The sequence below is a fragment of the Toxotes jaculatrix genome, chromosome 12 (assembly GCF_017976425.1).
Source record: "Toxotes jaculatrix isolate fToxJac2 chromosome 12, fToxJac2.pri, whole genome shotgun sequence".
Classification (NCBI taxonomy): Eukaryota; Metazoa; Chordata; class Actinopteri; family Toxotidae; genus Toxotes; species Toxotes jaculatrix.
In genome coordinates, this window is record NC_054405.1 from 8,604,241 (window position 1) to 8,623,412 (window position 19,172).

The 19,172-nt window shown below is 40.0% G+C and overlaps 1 protein-coding gene across 1 annotated transcript; it reads left to right on the top strand.

Annotated features, from left to right (window-relative positions):
- The first annotated feature begins 1,651 nt into the window (after positions 1 to 1,651).
- ammecr1 (AMMECR nuclear protein 1) lies at positions 1,652 to 16,397 on the top strand. Its single transcript, XM_041051104.1, has 6 exons — positions 1,652 to 3,100; positions 8,342 to 8,452; positions 9,708 to 9,822; positions 10,478 to 10,568; positions 10,694 to 10,790; positions 11,377 to 16,397. The coding sequence occupies exons 1-6, from the start codon at positions 2,625 to 2,627 to the stop codon at positions 11,489 to 11,491; spliced, it is 1,005 nt and encodes a 334-aa protein (XP_040907038.1). The 5' UTR covers positions 1,652 to 2,624; the 3' UTR covers positions 11,492 to 16,397.
- The last annotated feature ends 2,775 nt before the right edge of the window (positions 16,398 to 19,172 follow it).

The window sequence follows — 19,172 nt, forward strand, 5'->3', positions numbered from 1 at the left end:
CAAATGCAAGCAAATGCTCAGTCAATATCCACCACAGCCAACAATGATTAGTTATACATTTTAAAACGGACTTGAAGCCTTTTGCTGAGTCAGTCATGAGGCACTTTATGGGAGGGGTGGCTGTGGGTTACTGCTTGCTGCTCTGGCCTAGATGATAAACTCAAATATGTCTGGACGTGACAGCAAATGCAGGGAAAGACCATGCAAATGGACAGAGAGTGCACATTAACCTTAAGATAAGTTTAATATAAGCATAAGCACTTTTTGGTCGCTGCAATATTACAGACATTTACGTCAGTTTCATTGGCAGTGGTCCTGTTATGAGAATCAACGCCACACTTAAAGCAAATAGCACTGATAATGTTACTGTCTGCACTTGACTTTGTCATACTGTTCTCTAATGTCAGCCAGGCTTTAAATACTGAGCGACAAGGAGTGTTTTCCTCTAAGATAATTTATACTGAAAGGTTTGAAGTACGATGATTGTTTGGACAGAATAAACTGTCTTGACCTAACCATTTTTTCCAAAGTATGCAGCTTTGCCTACGTTTTAAGATTAGGTATTCTGGACCATAAACCTTGGAAAGGGATGGCTTACATCAATATTTTTCTCCTGACAAATTTTCCCATATATTCATTGGAAAAATACAAGTGGAAAACAACTGCCAAAGTCATTTGTGCCTTGAATCTGTATTACAGGAGAAAACTGTCTCTGGACTGACTTCAGGAGTCAGCCTTACACACATATTGCTTCAAATTAAGTGCAGTAGCCTTGGTGTGCAGCTGATTTCACATAGGCTCAAATATTTTTGAATAACAGGACAGGAAAACACACAATTAAAAGAATTTCACATTTTCAGTGTTTAGATCTTTTATTCAGCATCCAGAGATCACATCCAGAGACCCCCATGCCACCCACTCAGATGACATGTCCCTCTGTCAGGCTGTGTGTTTCCATTTTCCAGCACACTCAGCCCAGCATCATGAGTCTGGGCAGGGTGATCATCAGCTGATCCTATGTGGTGTATTAATCACTGACATTTAAACAGTGCTCACAGCTCTCTGTACTCACAAATTTGTGACTAAACGTGTACCAAGGGGCAGGGGTGCTGAATGGGGGTGTTGTAGGAGAATGATTCAGGGGGCCAGAATTGGACAGGGGACATTTGTGACAGGATTATATTTGCTGAGTTTACTAGCAGCCCTGAATACACAAAGCTACAATGACAAATCACTAACAGGAACTATTTAAAGATGTACTATCTTAGTCTGTGTAACCCACAGAGATGCTTGCTTCAAGGAAACACCACCTCATAGAAATACAGACAGTCTGGCAAATCTTTTAACTTTACAGCATTCATACTTATGTGACATATCTAAGGGACGGGCTCAGATAAAGACCAATCTGGTCCTATGTCTTTTATCACTCAAGGATACCGGTACACCACTTTTTCTTTTTCATGCACGCACGCATACACGCGTATGAGCGTCATGGGCGCGCATGCTTCTACAGCACCGCACATTTCTTCTGAATTGCAAATTTGATACCCCCAGAAGCTACGCACAATGTGTAGCAAAGAGGCGCAGCACATTTGCTGAATCCGGTTCCGGCGTGCCGACGACACCGATGCCTGTGCCCACAGACCGATCACAGGGCTTTTACCCGAACAGCACTGAATGGTAGCAGCTGAGAGACGGGTGCGGAGCGAGGGTTGCCAAACCCGGAGGATTTCTCACGGCTCACGGACTAGAATGCTCTTCTATATGTATCCTCATAAACGGATGACAACCTCAAAACAAACCTATACTGAAAACTTTCAGCTCTACATTTGACGCGGGAGTGTTATTGAGATTTTAACCAGGTCCAAGAACAGACATCATGCAGGTGCAAACTGTGGCCTAACGTTACTGAAATGACTTGCTCGGCGCTGACGCGGTTCATTGTGCCATGCCAACCCCGCATTGTCAGATGCCATTTTACTCTGCGTTATCCCAGTGTCTGGAATTCCAACATACTGGGCCTGTTGTGTAATTAGAAGTTCGTGAGGCAGTAGCAAACAAGCTGGTGCAATGAGAAGCTACGCTGTCCAAGACATTGTGCGCAATTTGTGCTGAAGCTTATGGGTCCTGCGTACTCAAGCTCCCGGCTTCCACTTGGAGAGGTGTGCTGCGGGGCTACAGCGCACTGGCTGTCGGCTTCACATCTGGACCGCCTGGCTACTGTCATCTGCGGCCTGTTCGGACTGTGTACTCCCTGAACTTGTATGTGTAAGGGGAACTGATTGAGAACGCCTCGGATGGTGTCGTGTTAGGGAGAAGGGGTGATTATTTGGCCGGGACTAGACGTTATCGGTGATCCACTGGAACACCGTGGTCCAAAGCTGGACTGGCTGACTACTCAAGGAAAAAACGCTTATCCAGCTATGGATTTTGCGTAGCGAAGTCGCGCATTTTTAAAGGTAACGCTAGGGTGACATTGCAGTCTTCTCACCACATCGGTTATTTCGTCGTCCGACAAAAAAATAAAAAGAGTGAAAGTGGAGTATTGTCCGTCATACGTATCAACGCAGTGGGATTTCTACGTCTGGTCGGCGTTCCCCCCCACCCTTCCCGCGGTGACGGTTATGGGTCGGAAGCGGTGTGTCGGTGCAGATTGTTCCAAGATGGCGGCCGGGTGCTGCGGGGTGAAGAAGCAGAAACTGTCGGGATCGCCCGGGTCGGGGGGTCCCGGCGGGGTGGGGGCGGGAAGCGGGGTGGCAGGAACCGGACATTGTGGCTCGGAGTTGGGGATTGGTTCCTCCGCGACCGTTGCAGCAACGGCGAACGTGAGCAGAGCCAACGGCCTGGGGGGACCCGGGGGTAACGTTAGTGGCAGCAGTAGTAGTAGTGGTAGCAGCGGCACAAACGCTCTGTCCCCAGCCCCGGCCGGTTACACTTCATCCGGCCTCTCCCCGAATCTCAGCCCGGGACCTGGTTCGGGAAGTGGAGGCAGAAAAATGGTGGTCTCAGCGGAGATGTGCTGCTTCTGTTTTGACGTGCTTTATTGCCATCTGTACGGATACCAACCTCCGAGAACACCCAGGTTTACAAATGATCCCTAGTGAGTATTTTTGTCTTTTGTTGTTTTGCTGCATGTCAAAGCTCACTGTTGTATTCTCTTAACAAATGTCTACTTCGGCACACCTGATGGTTTTGCCCCTAGATTCTGCTTCAGTTTTAAGGGCACAAACTGTCACATCGAAACAACGTTTTAGTTACAATGAATTTAAAGCGAAAGACTCGCGATCATAGCTTAATTTGTCCAAGTTGGAATTTGGGCCTTGTCGAAGAGACTGTCTGTACTGGCCTGCTGCTACACTAGCCTAACATTAACGCTACAATGAATGATCTGATATGATGTTACCAACCTATGTGGCATATCGCGGAAAGATATACCCTGTCTGTTACTGATTTCCCGACGGTACTTGGCGAAAAAAAAATTCTACGATACTGTTTGTCCAACTGTCTTAACACTGGCTAACGTTAGCTAAGCCTGTTAGCTTCGAGCTAACCACTAACACTTTAAGAAAGGGTGGTACGAGTAAGATAGTATACTTTATTTTTTCGGGTTAACAGCTGCAGCTTTGCTTGTTACGGTAGATATTTTAAAAGTGCCAAATAGAAAACATCAAAAGTCAACATTAGTATTCGTAATCTTTCAAGTTTACCCTCAATGAACTCTGGATTGCCACATAATAGGCTTAGCTTTGTTAGCTATGAGCTACGTTAGCTTGGTAACGAAACACTAATAAACTTGTATAATTTCATGGTAGATGTATTAAAAGACTGATGTCGCGGTCAGGTAGATATACACATTACAGCAGACTTTGTGTGGTAAGGGTGAGTGTACTGTCGAATGGAGGATAACTTAAGAACCGAGCTTGGCATCAGCCAACAAAGAAAAGGTGGTTCTTTCTAAGCACTTAGCAGTCCTAAGCAGTACTTACGGCCAAATTAAAGAAAAAAAACAAACCAGTTTTTAACTAATATAACAAAGAGGCCAATGTAGTTTTCAAGCAATTTAAGCATTCGATGAGCTTGAGATTTTTTTTGTGTTCTGACCATATTAACCATAGCATGAATTATTTTCTGTTTTTTGCCCGTAACCGCACTCTTGCGCCCTCCACAGTATAAGCCCTCGTTGTACGAGCGCTGTAATGTGATAGCATGTGACTTTGCGGGCGTTTTACTTGCGTGTTGAGGCTGTAAAGGGATTGTCTCCAGTTGCAGCCATAGCTGACTATTCCAGTTTATTGACCTGAAATGGACGAAGAAACTTTGGAGTGACTTGTTGACAATGACCGTGTTAAAATATCTAAAAATAGACAAAGGAATTGCTTTAATGTGGTTTTGAATGTGCCTATATACTATCGTGATAAATTAAAGTGGTAAAAAGTGGTTTGTTGCACTTCACCATACAAACACTTAAATACAATGCTGTATACATTTCAGATCCATATCATGGGTTGTGAATGGTCCAATTGTGTATTTATGCAAGCAGTCCTAGCACTCCCATCTTGTTCAGTGATAATCCTTATCTGTAATGTGGGACAACCCCTCATCAGTAATATTTATGTATACAGTGAACAAAATCTTTATCTTCTCTCTCTGCACATTTACATCTAAATATATTTTCCATTTATATTTGGATCTGTTTTGAATGAACGTTGAATCTATTGAAATTCAGGTTTTGGTATGTTGACCTTTGGAGACAGTCCAACGTTTTGGAGCCTTAAACAAGTGCAGAATCTATTATCTCAGAATCTATTATAAATCTATTATACTAGCACCTTTAAAAATCTCTCAGAATCACCTCAGTAAACTTTAAGCAAAAGGCTTTTCACATTCAAATATGAGTTCATGCTGAATAATGAACTGACTGGCCTTAGACAGAGGATACTGTTCATGGTACCACACCTTTGTGTGTTAGCTAGACTAACCAAATACATGTGTGGGGCAATGGAGGAATGCAAACCCATCACTCTAAAAACTGTTCTTAACTTATATATATATTTAAAAACATACTCAAATATATTTTGTTGGATGGCATTTTTATTTGGTGTGTGTGTGTGTGTCTGTGTTTTTTTTTGTTTTGTTTTTTTTTGGAATTCATTTCAGACAAATTACTTATATATGGCTGCTTCTCTACACATGTCCATACTCTGACATTGACAAGACTATTTTACCCATTCCTATCTATTTTACACAGAGTATCCTCCCTGTGACTAGCCTGGCAAGCCCAAATAGTGTTGCCATTGATAACACACAAAAATAATAACCTGGCTGTTGCCCCAAAATTAAAGTCATTGTGGAAAAAATTAGTTGGAGTTAATTTAGAATTGTCCTACAAGACACATACTCCCAAGGCCCAGTCCCAGTGTCCACGCTAAGAATCACCTTTTTAATAGTAATAGGAATAGTTTAAATGTTTAATCAGGAATGAGACAGCTTTTTGTTACCTGGGCAAAGAAAAACCAGTGAGTTTGACTCAAAGGGAGCTCCTGTTTTTTTCCCCAACTTACAATAGATGCTGTCATATTGACACTAAGTTGGCATCTATCAGGTTCATTTGGACGAAAAAAGAAAAGATAAACAAAATCTCTAATCCGATAATTCACTATTTAAACTAATCATGTCCCCAAGATAAAAAAAAAAAATCCCATTTGAATTCAGGTTAATTCTGTTGGTCCTAAATGGTGAACTCTGGGATTGTGCCTAACCTTCACCGCATGAAACCAAGGTCTAAACCCTTCCAGCGCATCATAATTAGGAATGTAGAAGGCTAATGGCCAACAGTGGGAAAATTCCCACAGGTTTGAGAAGCCCATACTTGTGGTTCGTGGTGTCCTCAACACATCCTTCACTCCGGGGCATTGTCAGTCTGAATTATTGAAACCCTCAGAACAACCACATTTGACACAGACACAGTGCTCTGCAAAGTTAGCCAGTAAACAATGCAGTACCTCAGACTGACCATTTTCTTTATTTAGACACAGTGGTTCTAAAATTTAGGAACAAAAACCTTTGCCCCTTGCAAATGCGCCCTTGATGTTATGAAGTATTTCGGTTGTGAATCACCTTGAGACAGAGCATGCTTTTGCAGTCTACGCTGGCAATTGGCTATTTGCTGAAAAGTATGGTTTGCTGTGCGTACAAAGTATTTTCAAAATCATTTTGCTTCATTTTGACTACAAGAGGCCCGATGGACTATATGGTGAGCACTGCCACAGGTACGTTAGCATAACTAGTTAGCTAATTTAGTTAGTGAACTTTAGTTGACTTGAATGGCTGCATATTAAGGCAAGTCCATTGTAGTTAGTTGATAGAGCAATACTAAATAAAATCTATATATGTTTGATAACATAGATATTATATAGTTAAGAACTACTTTTATTTTACAACTATAGTAAACTACAGAAACTGAATTGGTAAGATAAGGCTTTGAAAGTATTAACTAGCCAGCAAACATGTTAGCTTGTTAAATTTGCTTGCATTATGCTACCAAAATGGTGAATGCTGGCAATTTCTTCTTTTCTACACACATCTTTGCCCATATTGATCCTTTGTTTAAGGACAACACCAGAAGATGCCAGCCTTTTCTCACCGGCAGAAAAGGAGAAAAGGTAAAACGAAGCCACGGGCCGGTCACCATGAAATGTTTTCCCAAGGAACTTCTGAGTAAAACTTGTGTAAGACACGAGAGTCTGCAGCAGTGACCGTTAGACACCACGTTTTTCATGAAACTGTTGGCACGCACAGTATTTTCTGTAGCTGTACTGTTTTGTTCCTTTGTAATTTACATTTTTGTTTATAATCATTGGTACTTCATTGAATCAGAGCTTGAAATTTTGGTTTTTGTAAACCAGTTGTTTATTATGTGAAAAAGCTAAAAAAAAATAAAATTTAATATTTTATCAATGAGGATATGTCTTGTATGTTTTCCTCTCTAAAATTGGATTTTAAAAGCTTTTTTTTTTTTTTAAATTTGAAAAGTACAGGATTTGGCTCCAGACTGCACGAAACCAAAAATATTCTCAACAAACCAGTACTGAAGTACCAGTATTGGTACTGGTATTGAAAATATTTTTACTCAGGATACACCTTTTGTTTTACTCAACTCCAACATATATTGTGTAGTTTACATGCATTCAGTTCACACAAGTAAAGTGAGAGAAACATTTTCACAACGCTTTGCTGAATTGGTAGTTCCAATGGGAAAGGGGACAAAGACTCCACACATTCATTTTTGGGGAAAATGAAGGTTAAATGCAGGAAATGAAAAGTATGAGTAAATATAAATATAAATAACAAAACTTTGTCATCAGTGTCCTAGTTTCTGAGGAGACATAACACTATTTTTTTCTGTAAAATAACGGGAGCTTATTTTTATTACCAAAGAATTCATTAGTGGCCCAAGTAATGTACAACTATGTTACTGTCATGCTGAATTTCTACTTAATTGGTCCTCTTAAAATCGACTGGTGCTCATTGTAAGAAGAAAAATACCATGAAGTCCTGTAATGGCGACTGTAAATTAGTAAATCAGGTTTACTTTATGCAGTGAAGATTTAAATCATATCTGCTTTTTACTTTTGAGCACCCAGGGCAGACGCAGTCCTCTGTCAGTGGATGTGTCCAGCCACAGTACTGCCCTGTACCCAGAGGTGTCTTAACAGTGCTCACAACACAATACAATGTCAATCTCATTTGGTGGAAGAAAATACACTGAGGCAGAGAAAGACACTTATGTTTGCAGGCCTGATTGAAGCACAAGCTGTTGTGCAGCCAGTGTAGAAAACGATGCCGATCAAGTGTATTTGTCCCATCAGACATATATTATCCAGATGACTGGAAAACGTGACTTAAAGGTGTCCGGTGTAGAAAGGTTGTTGGTCCTTATTTAACTGCATTGTGCTCATAACCTGTTTAGCGCAATTTTGGTTCTGATCCACTGTGATGCCTAGAAAATAATGTCACTACTCTGAGCATTGTTCTCTGAAGTGCACTTATGCAAACCCAAATGAGATACCATTAAATTGTTATTGTCATGTACTCTGCTGTAGCACTGTTCCTCTCCTGTTATACAGTAATGAATTGGTTTATTCATTGTCATTCACACATTTGGTTTATGAATCAGATGAATGTGATGAATTTTTATATCAAACCACGTAAGAAAGAACGTTGTGAATAACAATTCTGACATGTTAACAGAATAAACTATGTGAAAAGTATATCAGCTCTGCACATTATTATCAAGGTTCAGCTGCTTTAACATTGTGTCTTGTTCTGTCTTCTTTTTCAGCCCGCTGTTTGTCACATGGAAAATAGGCAGAGACAAGCGGTTGAGGGGTTGTATAGGTACATTTTCTGCCATGAATCTGCACTCAGGACTCAGGGAGTACACCCTTACCAGGTAAGCCGCAGTATGGAATTAGTTTTCTCTGTGTCAAAGCTGTGCACCAAATATAGTGATAGAGCATGATTGTAGACAAACAGTGACACTGCAGTAAATTAATGTGAACGATCACATTGGAATCAAAAACACCAGCATGGGCGACTTGTGTAGCTTTCTGTAATGGTGTTTGGACCATGTGTCTATTTGAGCCCAGATCCTGGGGGTTCAAAAAATGAATGAAATATGAATTGAAAAGTTATTCAAATATATAGTATAACCTTATTTAAAAATTTCCTTGAAAGTTTTTCATTGACAGCTGTTAAAAAAAAAAGATGAGGTACCCTGAAAGGTCAGATGCTGTTTGTGTACTGAATGTGTAAGCAAGTTCATTCAGAGACTGTACTTATAATGTGCTTGCAGCACAATTTATTGATCAAGATCACTGACACTGACACAAATAAAATGTATCAATAACTGCATGTATTATACTATAACTGTAATGTGTGGATTATTGTAAAGAAGTTTTAATTAATTCAAAGTTGTGATAATAAAGAGTCCTTGTGTAGTTTTATTGGACACTTTTATACACTCTCCAGGAATACGCAGTGACAGGGGTGAACCAGCATGTGTCAGCCTGCGTGTGGGTTGAATGTTGTTTAGGAATCTAAATTCACTATTAATCTAACTGTCATTTAAATATCATGTAACCTGTGACTCCTCTGACAAGAGAGAGACGGCACGAGTGGGCACGTATGTGGAGAGGAGTGGAAGGAAAACTTTATTTGGTGTTTCTGTACATTTGCAAACTTGGAAAAGCCTCAGTAAAATGTGTTACAGTGCCATTGTTTAAAAAGAATGTGGGGAATGTGGGGATTCCTTGTGGGGAATATTTTCGCTAGCATTTCCTAACCTGACGACAAACACACCTCACCTGTCTAATACATGCAAACACACAGAGCTAACTTACTGTTAATGTATACACATACACACATTGCAAACAGCTCTGTGGACAGCCTTTATCAGTGCTAGTGCTGTAACCACACTGCCCTCTGAATGTCTGTATATCAGCTACATGAGAGAAAAGACCTTGTTGATTCTTCATCACATGTTCTACAGTTGAGCTGAAATTTGCCCTCAATAAAAAAAACAAAAAAACAAAAACAAAAAGCCTCACAGTAATCCAACTGTCGGGCATTTTAACACTCGACTGTGACAGCTGCTTTCTGAATTTCCTCCTGTAACAGTATTTTTCTTTGTGCTTTTATGTCTGCAGTGCCCTTAAAGACAGCCGCTTCCCCCCTATGACAAGGGATGAGCTGCCTCGCCTCTACTGCTCAGTGTCTCTTCTCACCAACTTTGAAGACGCCGGTGATTACCTTGACTGGGAGGTAAGACGCAGGCTTTGCTAAAACATGAATGAGCGCTGGAGTTGCCCTCAAACACAGAGAAATATCATTTGCTTTGGGGATGGTGCCTTCCAGCTTCAATGCTCCTTGAGACGTGTCTCACTCCTGCTAATAACACATCATAATACACTAAGCAGCTCTTCCATGTTTCTATGAGGTTAATTTTTCTCTGGATGTCTGTAAACAAAATTGGAGTTGGAGGCAGTCTTTATTTAATACTAATAGTTTTTTATCTCAAGAATAGCATTTCAAAGTAAATCATAGCAATATGATGTTTGTCCTCCACAGTTAATTCAGCTGTACTGATGCTTTGCATTAAGAGTGCTTACTCTGGTTCATCAAAAGATGTGTCTTGTATTAAAGGAAATGAAAATTAGTGCTACAAGTTCAATAACAGTTTTAATTATAGCTCTCTTTTTCACTATCAGTAATATCATATTCATGACATAATAGCATGTCTCATAACATGACTAAAGCTTATATAATGGTGGAAATAAATTGACTGAACTAAACTGAACCAGTTCTCCGTATTGCCTCAAAGGACGGGTCTTTTTTTTTATAGTTTAAACTTTGTTGGATGAAGCAATTTATGGGGTGAAACATGTTCTTTGCTTGTTGTGCCTTTCTTGAAATCTAGGTGGGTGTTCATGGTATTAGGATAGAGTTTTTCAGTGAAAAAGGATCAAAGCGCACCGCCACCTACCTACCAGAGGTTGCAAAGGAGCAAGGTGAGATCCTCTTGTGCTCTAACAATCCAGCTTAATCTCCTTTTTTTTTAAATAAAAAGCTGATATGTTAAAGTAAATCTGGATATTCAGAATTTTGTAAAGAGATATATCTCCATTTTATCAAGGTTGGGACCACATTCAAACCATAGATTCCTTACTACGAAAGGGAGGTTATAAAGCTCCCATCACAAATGACTTCAGGAAGACCATTAAGTTAACCAGGTAAGGCTACACTTTTTGTACTGGGGAGTGCTACTGTGTATGTCAGAAAAGTGGTGTAAAGCCTTTTGTGGCTCTGAAGACTACAAGTTTGAAAATGATACAGATCTGGAGTTAGAAAGAAGTGAGCTCACTAGAGCTCTGTAGCCCACCCCTAATCTCTGCTCGAGGCTAGCGTCCCGAGGATACATAAGCCGCTACTACTATAACACACCTGAATCTCACACCAAACTCTCAGCGGCCGAGTTGCATCGTGGTTAATGTAGGAGCCATGCTTTCAACGAGGAAGAAGAATGTGTGGTATAAAGACGAGAGCATCTCTGTTTTTCCTACATTGATTTACGTAATTTATTTTAAACTCACTATAGTCAGTGTGACAGTGTGCGATGCTAAATCAGTAGAGTACTTTTTCATGAAAAAAAAAAACTTGTTCTGAGTTTGTTGTTCTGAGTGAGGCTTCCAAAGTCTAGTATGGACTCATTGTGTAAACTGGTTGTAGAGATGGTGCAGACAGTGGCTTTTCGTGGCTTTCCTACACACAACGCGAGGGTCAGATAGCTTTCACAAACACGTCTTTTCTCATTCCTAGGTACCGTAGCGAGAAGATGACAATGGGTTATGCAGAGTACATCGCCCACCGTCAGCACCATCACTACCAGAATGGCATTGGGCACCCTCTACCACCCTACAACCATTATTCCTGACAGCGAGCCGCATGACCAATCATTGGACCTCTCCGCGGACCTTTTCCCAGGAGAGCCTGCCCCCTCCTGGTCTAGCTATTTCTACTACTGTACCATTTTATGATGATAGTTTCCGTTGCCATGCTGGCCGTCTTCTAGACGTTGACATGGCAACGGGTGGCAACGAAGCATCATTTGATTATGGCAAGAAATCCACGTTTCTTTTTCTTTGCCTGTGGTTAAGTTTTTGCAGCATATGTATACCTATATCTATAGCCCCCTTCATTCATATTTTTGAAAATTAACAAGTAATAGATTTTATTAATCTTTTCAGCAAACCTAATCAGGTGTTTGATTCTGTGGATGGAAGGAAGTCTCTTACAGTAGATTAGTCTCACGCTTATATTGTTTAGGCTTTGCTACAATTTTACATTTACTAAGAAAATTCTTCTTTTTTTTCCTTCTTTTCTTTATCTTAATATCCAGACATGTATACCATGTAGCAAGGCAACTGCAGTTCTCAAAGGCTGTGCCGTCTCTATTCTGATTCCTCTCAAAAAAAAAAAAAAAGATTGACTGTTGAGGTTGTTTAAGCCTTGTAAACTCTTGTAGTGTTGTAGTTGGAACTATTTATTGGGATCTGTATACTCCAAAGTATAGATAGTAGGATTGTGATGCCCTTTGACCAGCCTCTGCTGGTTGTGTTTATCGTTTGAGCTGTGTGTATTTCTGTGTGTGGATATGGACATTGGTCTGCCGTAAGATAAAAAACCAGTGGAGTAAATTAGAAATTGGATTTTACCTAAAGATTCCCTACAGAGATTTTTGGAACTCCTTTCTTTCTCCCTGAGGGTTTGTAGTGTTTAGTGGTGGAACTTGTAAACCTTGAACTGCGTTTGTTTGGCTAAAGCTCACAGCTATGTTCCCTTTCTTTTTTTTTTCGTTTAACTTTTTTCAAATTAAGGTAATTGCGGAGGAAGCCATTTTGTCTGAGGATAATCGTGTCCGCACAGGTGATTTGTTAATTATCTATGTAAAATGGGCTAGAAGTGGGTCGGCTTTCCCCCGCATTGGAGAGGGGGAGCAGGCGTAACTACAGGTCCCGAGGAAAAAAAAAAAGTATGTGCATGAACAGTGCTTTCATTTAAATTTACAGTGTCTGTTGGTTTCTGAGTTTACTGGCAGGGAGTCATTTGACAGGGACATGCTATAACTACTTAAAGCCATATTCTCTTTTTATTCCACACTTTGTAAGAGTAGTCTGTTGTTTGGCTTGAAGTATTTGCATTCGGTGCCACTTAACTGGTAAACTCTAATACCGTGGGTCTTCAGCCTCTGAATGCAAACTTACACCAGCCAGCCTCAGGCAAGGCTGCATCACTGAATACCTGTCGAACCGGCGGTTTCAGTCATTTCTCGGATGTCTTGTATATTGCCCGTGTCGTCGTGGAAACATTGTCTTGCCTTTTCAGATTATAGCTAACCATTGTCACTCGTCCACGAAGTATGCTGTATTAAAATTGTTATTTTGAATGAAGACACACCACTCAACGCACAAAGGAAGTGAGCTAATTAACATGTCTGTGTCATTTAGAAGTGCATGTCATTGTGCAGTTGCAGCAATGCAGCTAGTTGATATAGTTGTTGAAACCGCACTACCACCGTTCTCCTCTGATACTCTGCTGTTCAGTGAGATCCCGTTGATCTGTGTGTCCACGGCACAGGAAATATTTTGATTTGTGGTCTGTTTTGTCAGCTGTTTGGCAGTAGGTTAGAGCAAACACAGTTGAATTAGTTAGAGCAGAATCTCTGCATGGGGCCTGGCGGCTCACAGTTGAGGTCTACAAATAAAAAGCCAGGGCTTTGTAAGGACTTAAGAAGCCATTTCACATCCAAATATTTCTTGTTGTGAGTCACATCCACACACACACTAGGCTAGTCGGATTTACTTTCCAGAATGTTTGAACTGTTCAGGATCATCACGCGATCCGCGTGTTTTGGGTTTGGTTTTAGTTTTGCTAACTGGAATTTTTGAGAGGTTCTTGTTACTTGACCAACATCTTTCTTTGTAACAGCCTTTACTAACTGACAGGTTATTTTTTCTTTATGCAAAATGTCAAGGGCTTTTGGCACTCCATCCACAGTAACCCGAAATGACCCAGATTTCAGTTGTGTTGCCTTAAATTAATGATTTAATAAATGATGGACCAGTAGGTGATGCTTTGAGTGTTCCTCTGGCCCATGGTTGGCTCTTTCCATCTTCACACCACAGTATAGGGAAGGGGCTGAAATGTTGTAATGATGTATTCTTCACTTGAAATCTTTCAATACTTTCATAGTCATACGGGGGGGAGGGGGGTCCTGTATGCCTGCAGTCTCCTTTTTGCTCACGTCTTAGCCAGCTGTTGGTCCACTATCCTGTCGCTTTTGAAAGACCCACACAGACTTCGTAAACACATTCTCTTTTAAACTGATGTTGGGCACTGTGGTGTTGTTACCCTAAATGTTTAAACCATGGGAAGACAGTTTCATGCCTCTAGAGAAATACACTACACACTCACCACATAAAGAAGTTGCACCGAGGAACAGTCAGGCATTCGCTTCCTGGTCCATTCGATACAGCACAACCTGAACTTTTCTGCTGCAAAACCAAATTGACCATGCTCTTTTACATATATGTCTTTGTATACACATGCAATGTATTTTGTTGCATGTATGTCTGAGTATGAGACCTATGGTTTTATCCATGATATGCTTGATCTATGGCTTAGACACTCTTATTAACCATTAAGAGATTTAAAAGACAAATATGGTGCTATCGGACCTCATATTGGGGTGGTCACAGCTCGTGACTGGTCATGCGGACTCATTGATCATATCATACTTAAAGAGGCTACATGTAAGATTTTCTCTTTAGTACATTGCTGTGAAATGAGTCATGGCGGCACATTTTAATACTGAAGGATGGCTGTCACCGATACAAACAGTAGCCCCAAGAATCTCTGCTTTCATTAAGTCCATTGTGAGTGATCAATGTGGGATCAATTCCCTATGGGAAAAAAATCATAGATATTCTTACACATACAGTGAAGAAGGAAAAAATCCCAGCAGCAACATGTCACAGGGGCTATGGAATGTACTGTTAATGGTCGTTATAACAATTTGAACAGTGGTATATTAAGAGAAAATCCTACATGTGTTACCTTTACTATCCTTGATATATGCAGATCTGTTCAACAGGTGTTTTTTTTTTTCCTACCAGTGCAAGTCAACACCCCTGCAGGTTTGAAAGGACAAGAAGTCACACGTTAACCTCCTCCTCCCCCAACCCAACCTATTACTCCCTACACTGTGGCCCAACCTCATGGCCTAGTTTGTCAAGGTGTGATGTGTGTCGTTCGGTAGATAGGGGCAGTAGTAGTGGTCGTTTCCTCTCCTGGAAGATCGGATGCTGCTTTTTTTTTTCGAGCACGTCCTCCGTTTTCCTCCTAGCTGCTGAATTGTTTGACCTCCTCTGTAAGGGCAAGGTTTGATTTGTTGACTAGTGGAAGGTTCCTGTTGTCGAGGTTTGCACAGCCTCTCTTAAACTTTGTTGAAGGTCAGCATCTCTTTTAATGGGACGCAGAGTTGATGTTTTACGTAGAACACGCAGAATATAGTCCTGGTTCTGTACTGATTAATTGTTTAAAGCATTGATACCTCATGGGATACTATGGAACGACATTCGTAGTTTGTTGTAGCAGATTGTGTTTTGGTTCCATACCAGGGTTAGAGTTCAGCCTCAGCATTCCTTGTGTGGTCATTCTCATATTTCGTGGAATGCTCAAGCTCATGTTACCTTCGTATGTCTGACCGAACCAAAGATGCCAGCGGCCATGCCCAAATGCTGCTCTTCAGGCCTGGCTTCCTGTCCTTCCAAAAAACACCCCTGCAATTGACAAAATGTTCTTTGTCTTTTTTTTTTTTTTTTGTGCGATTTCTCAACTGTCTTGACTTATTAAGCAACCCAATTTTTCAGTGAATTTTTCATTGAGTCTATCTCTGAAGCCGTACGTGGCATCAAGGATAGTTAAAACTGGTTGCAAATTGTTGTTACTTATTTTGTTTATTGTTATTGTTATTATTATTATTATTGCTATAATTTACAAAAATGAAAATCCCATGGTGTGCCTCCTAGCTTTATGGGTTTATAAATGTTTTTTTCCCTAAAGACCAGCAGTTATACTTTGTATAAAAGATGGATTTTTCCTTATTTTTTATGCCATTAAAGATGAAAAAGCCTGTTTTCTTTACTCTGGACCCAGTAGCTGCACTGGTATACAATCGCACTGATAGATGAATTAAAAAAAAAATAGAATAAAATAAATAAATCAATAATAATAATGATAATGACAAATGAAATAAGAACTACAATAAACTTGTGTTTGAAACTTTTATTAAAAAATTATTTTAAAAAAGCAAATAAAAAAAAGAAAATGACTGTTTTTGTACATCAAAATAAATTCTTTTCAAAAGAATATTTTGGATCTAGTTTCAAAATTATTTTAGTGGTTTTCTATGTTCTGAATTTTTGAGACACTGACTTCTAAGACGTGTCACTGTACAAAATGACTTTTTTCTGTTGCAGTGGCCTGATGGGCTGGGAGGGTTACCTGGTGTAACTCCTCATACCAACTTTTATTTCTTTTCCTTTCGAATTTTGGATTTTTTTTTTCCTCTGCTTTAGTAACTTGAAAAAATGTTGATGGAATAATATGAACTGGGAACTTCAAATCCATCCCCTGTAGAGCTAGACCCTTCCTCTTTTCCTATTGAATTGCTGTTAGTGTGACGAGACTTGAAACGGGCATTTATTATGATAGTATGACTCCAAAAGAAAAAAAAAAGACAAAAATAAACAAACAAAAAAAACAAAAGAAAAAAGAAATTAGCAAAAAAATTGCAAAAGAAAAGTGGGGAGGGTTGAAAGAATATATATAGATGGGTTATCTGAGTATGTAAGCAATGGCTGTGAAGATAATGTAGTTTTAAACATTGTTATTACCTTTTAAATCATTTATTCAATAAAAAATACAAAATCAACTGAAAAGCGAACGTGTCATTCTGCTTTTTTCAGCTCATCCATCCACAGACTTTTTTTTTTTTTTTAAATAAAGTTGCAATTTATAGTCTTACTTAAGGAAAAGCCTTTTAGTTTAGTTTGTCATTTCAGCATTTCAAACAGTAGTATGACTGTGTCACATTTAGATCCGGACAACTTCAACACCAAATCAATGCGTTCAATTGATGGGTGATAGTTCCATCAGGTCAGATACAGTTCACACCACCTTGAATAATGCTCAGTGTTCTGTGTCAGGACTTTGTAGCCTGGTTTAGTTTGATCCCGGTGGATCTGTACAATATTTATTTCTGGAAGAAAATATTATTCATGTGTGTGATATTGGATTGTTGGCAGAAATTTCAGAGACACATTTCTCAAAACCCGGACAAAAAAACCCAAAACAATAAAAAACGATGATGACAAAAAAACACCAACATCTCTGTGTCTTGCTAGCGCTATAGCAGTAATTGAGAAACTGAAAAACTACTTGAAGGGACTCTTTCTGATGGTGTGCATTAGTGCATCAGTGCTTTTCTACAATTATGTGAAGTAACTTGAGGCATCACACATTTTTTATGATGTTTGGACTAGCAGGGAGCATGTCGTGGCTCTGGGCTAAGTGAGAATTTTCTTGCTCCAGTAACTGATAAAGATGGTATTCAGTGCTCAACCCAGAATCAAGCTGCAAAATATCCTTTCACAAACCTTTGGTATAAACTAAACAAGGGGGCCTTTAGTTGCTGAAAATATATGAGCTTTCCGTGTCACAGCAGCGGAATGTTAGTTCGCCTTTCATGACAACTCGGCTGACCGCAGATGAAGCTCGTGTGACATGATTGAAAGCTCTAAACAGCTGCTAAATGGATCTTGAGGTTGTTTTTTATTTAAAATGAAAATGGCATCATAGCTCATTTTGACCATTGTGGTTCAATGGAAGCTCTTTAAAAGTGATGTCGCACTGCATCATAGTACAGTGTGATATCACAGGTGTTAAAATACCAGATGTCAATTTGGATAATAGTAGAAAACACAGATGCTGCCAGTGGGACTTTAACGACTTCATCAAATTCAGAGGGTCGACATATTTTCTCACCTATATGAGATGGTTTGCTTTTTATTTTCCCAGGTGTTGACATTTCTGTCTCCAAAAATGTCTTCCACCAACTTAACAAAGTGGATGTGAACTGTGCTCCTCAAAGCATTGAAAACCTACACAACAGTGTCTCATGTCCTCCATTACAACAGCTCTGCAACATACGCTTCATTTATGAAGCATTTGTGAAATACTGTTCACTGTTCAACACTGAGATCTTCACAGAGGAAGCCTTTATTGCAAAGGTGTTGTACTGTATTACATAAGCTCATATTCCTGTTGTTGCTGCTCATTCTTAATGTTTTTAGCCTAATGTTAGCAGCTAGTGGCAATACAGTCGATGCAGTCTTGTTGTAAAATACACTTTTGTGTGTTTAATTCATTTTGCGGGTGCATTGCCTGTATACATTTTACATTAGGATTTATTATAAATTCATGTTGCTTTTGGATTTTTAATTATTCTTTTTTTGACCACTGGTTTACTGATTCTGGTAACAAACCCAAAAAGCTGTAGCCATGCTGAGCTGCACACATAGCTAATGTGGAGCTGTAATGAGGAGATGGATCGTCACGTGTTCACCCTGCCTTTCTGCCAGTCCCTGCACCGAAACTGCTCAGCACCGAGGCAGGAAGAGAAGTCTGGGCAGGTGTATCTGAAAATACTTTGCTGCTTGTTACATGATATTTAGGACTAAGTGCTCAGAGATAGTTGAGTGTTTCAGCCTGGTGCCTGTGTGTAGCCACACATGAACCCAGTGCTGGCCTGAGATCAAATTCAACCAGCACTTTATTTCCCCTCCTGAGTCTGCCCCTGGGCTTCCATCTGTCTGAATAAATGATACTGATGAGTGAATGGAGTTAAAACCGGTGCAGTAAGAGCAGTAACTCCACCAAATCTATTTTCAATCTCAATTGACTTCATTTCACCAGGGATTTATATTTACTGATGAGCCATTTGTGGTAGAAAATACGTTAACCCAGTCAACTCCATTACCCTGCTGTTACTAAGTACTCTTCATTTCCTCTGGCAGTGATTATTTCTGTGCTGACCGAGACACTGGCTGTTTGTTGTGCTGAAGCCAAGAGAACTAATTGTACACCAAGTAAGTGATAAGATGCTTTTCTATTGCCTCTGCCTTACATTGAAATAATACAGGAGCCCAGTCAAGCTCATCTTGAGGCCTCTTTGCAGCCAGTGTGGTGGTTTTAGGTCGACTTCTTCTCTTGACTGACTGTAATGGTGAGTTGCTACAGGCCTGCGAAAACCCTCTGCAGCTCACTTCGGTCGATCTGCCGCATTTAAAGCTTTTCACCCTGTCAGGCCGTAGAGAAAACTGTGAACCCAAACATACTGTACAACAGTATGTGTGTCCATATGAGTCAGGCAGCAACTTAGCATCAGTGCTGTTTTTGTGGTGTGATAAAATGCCATTTTATTTAAGGAACAGCTCAACATTTTGTGAAATATGCTTGTTCGCTTTTTTGCTGAGAGTCAGATGAAAGGATCA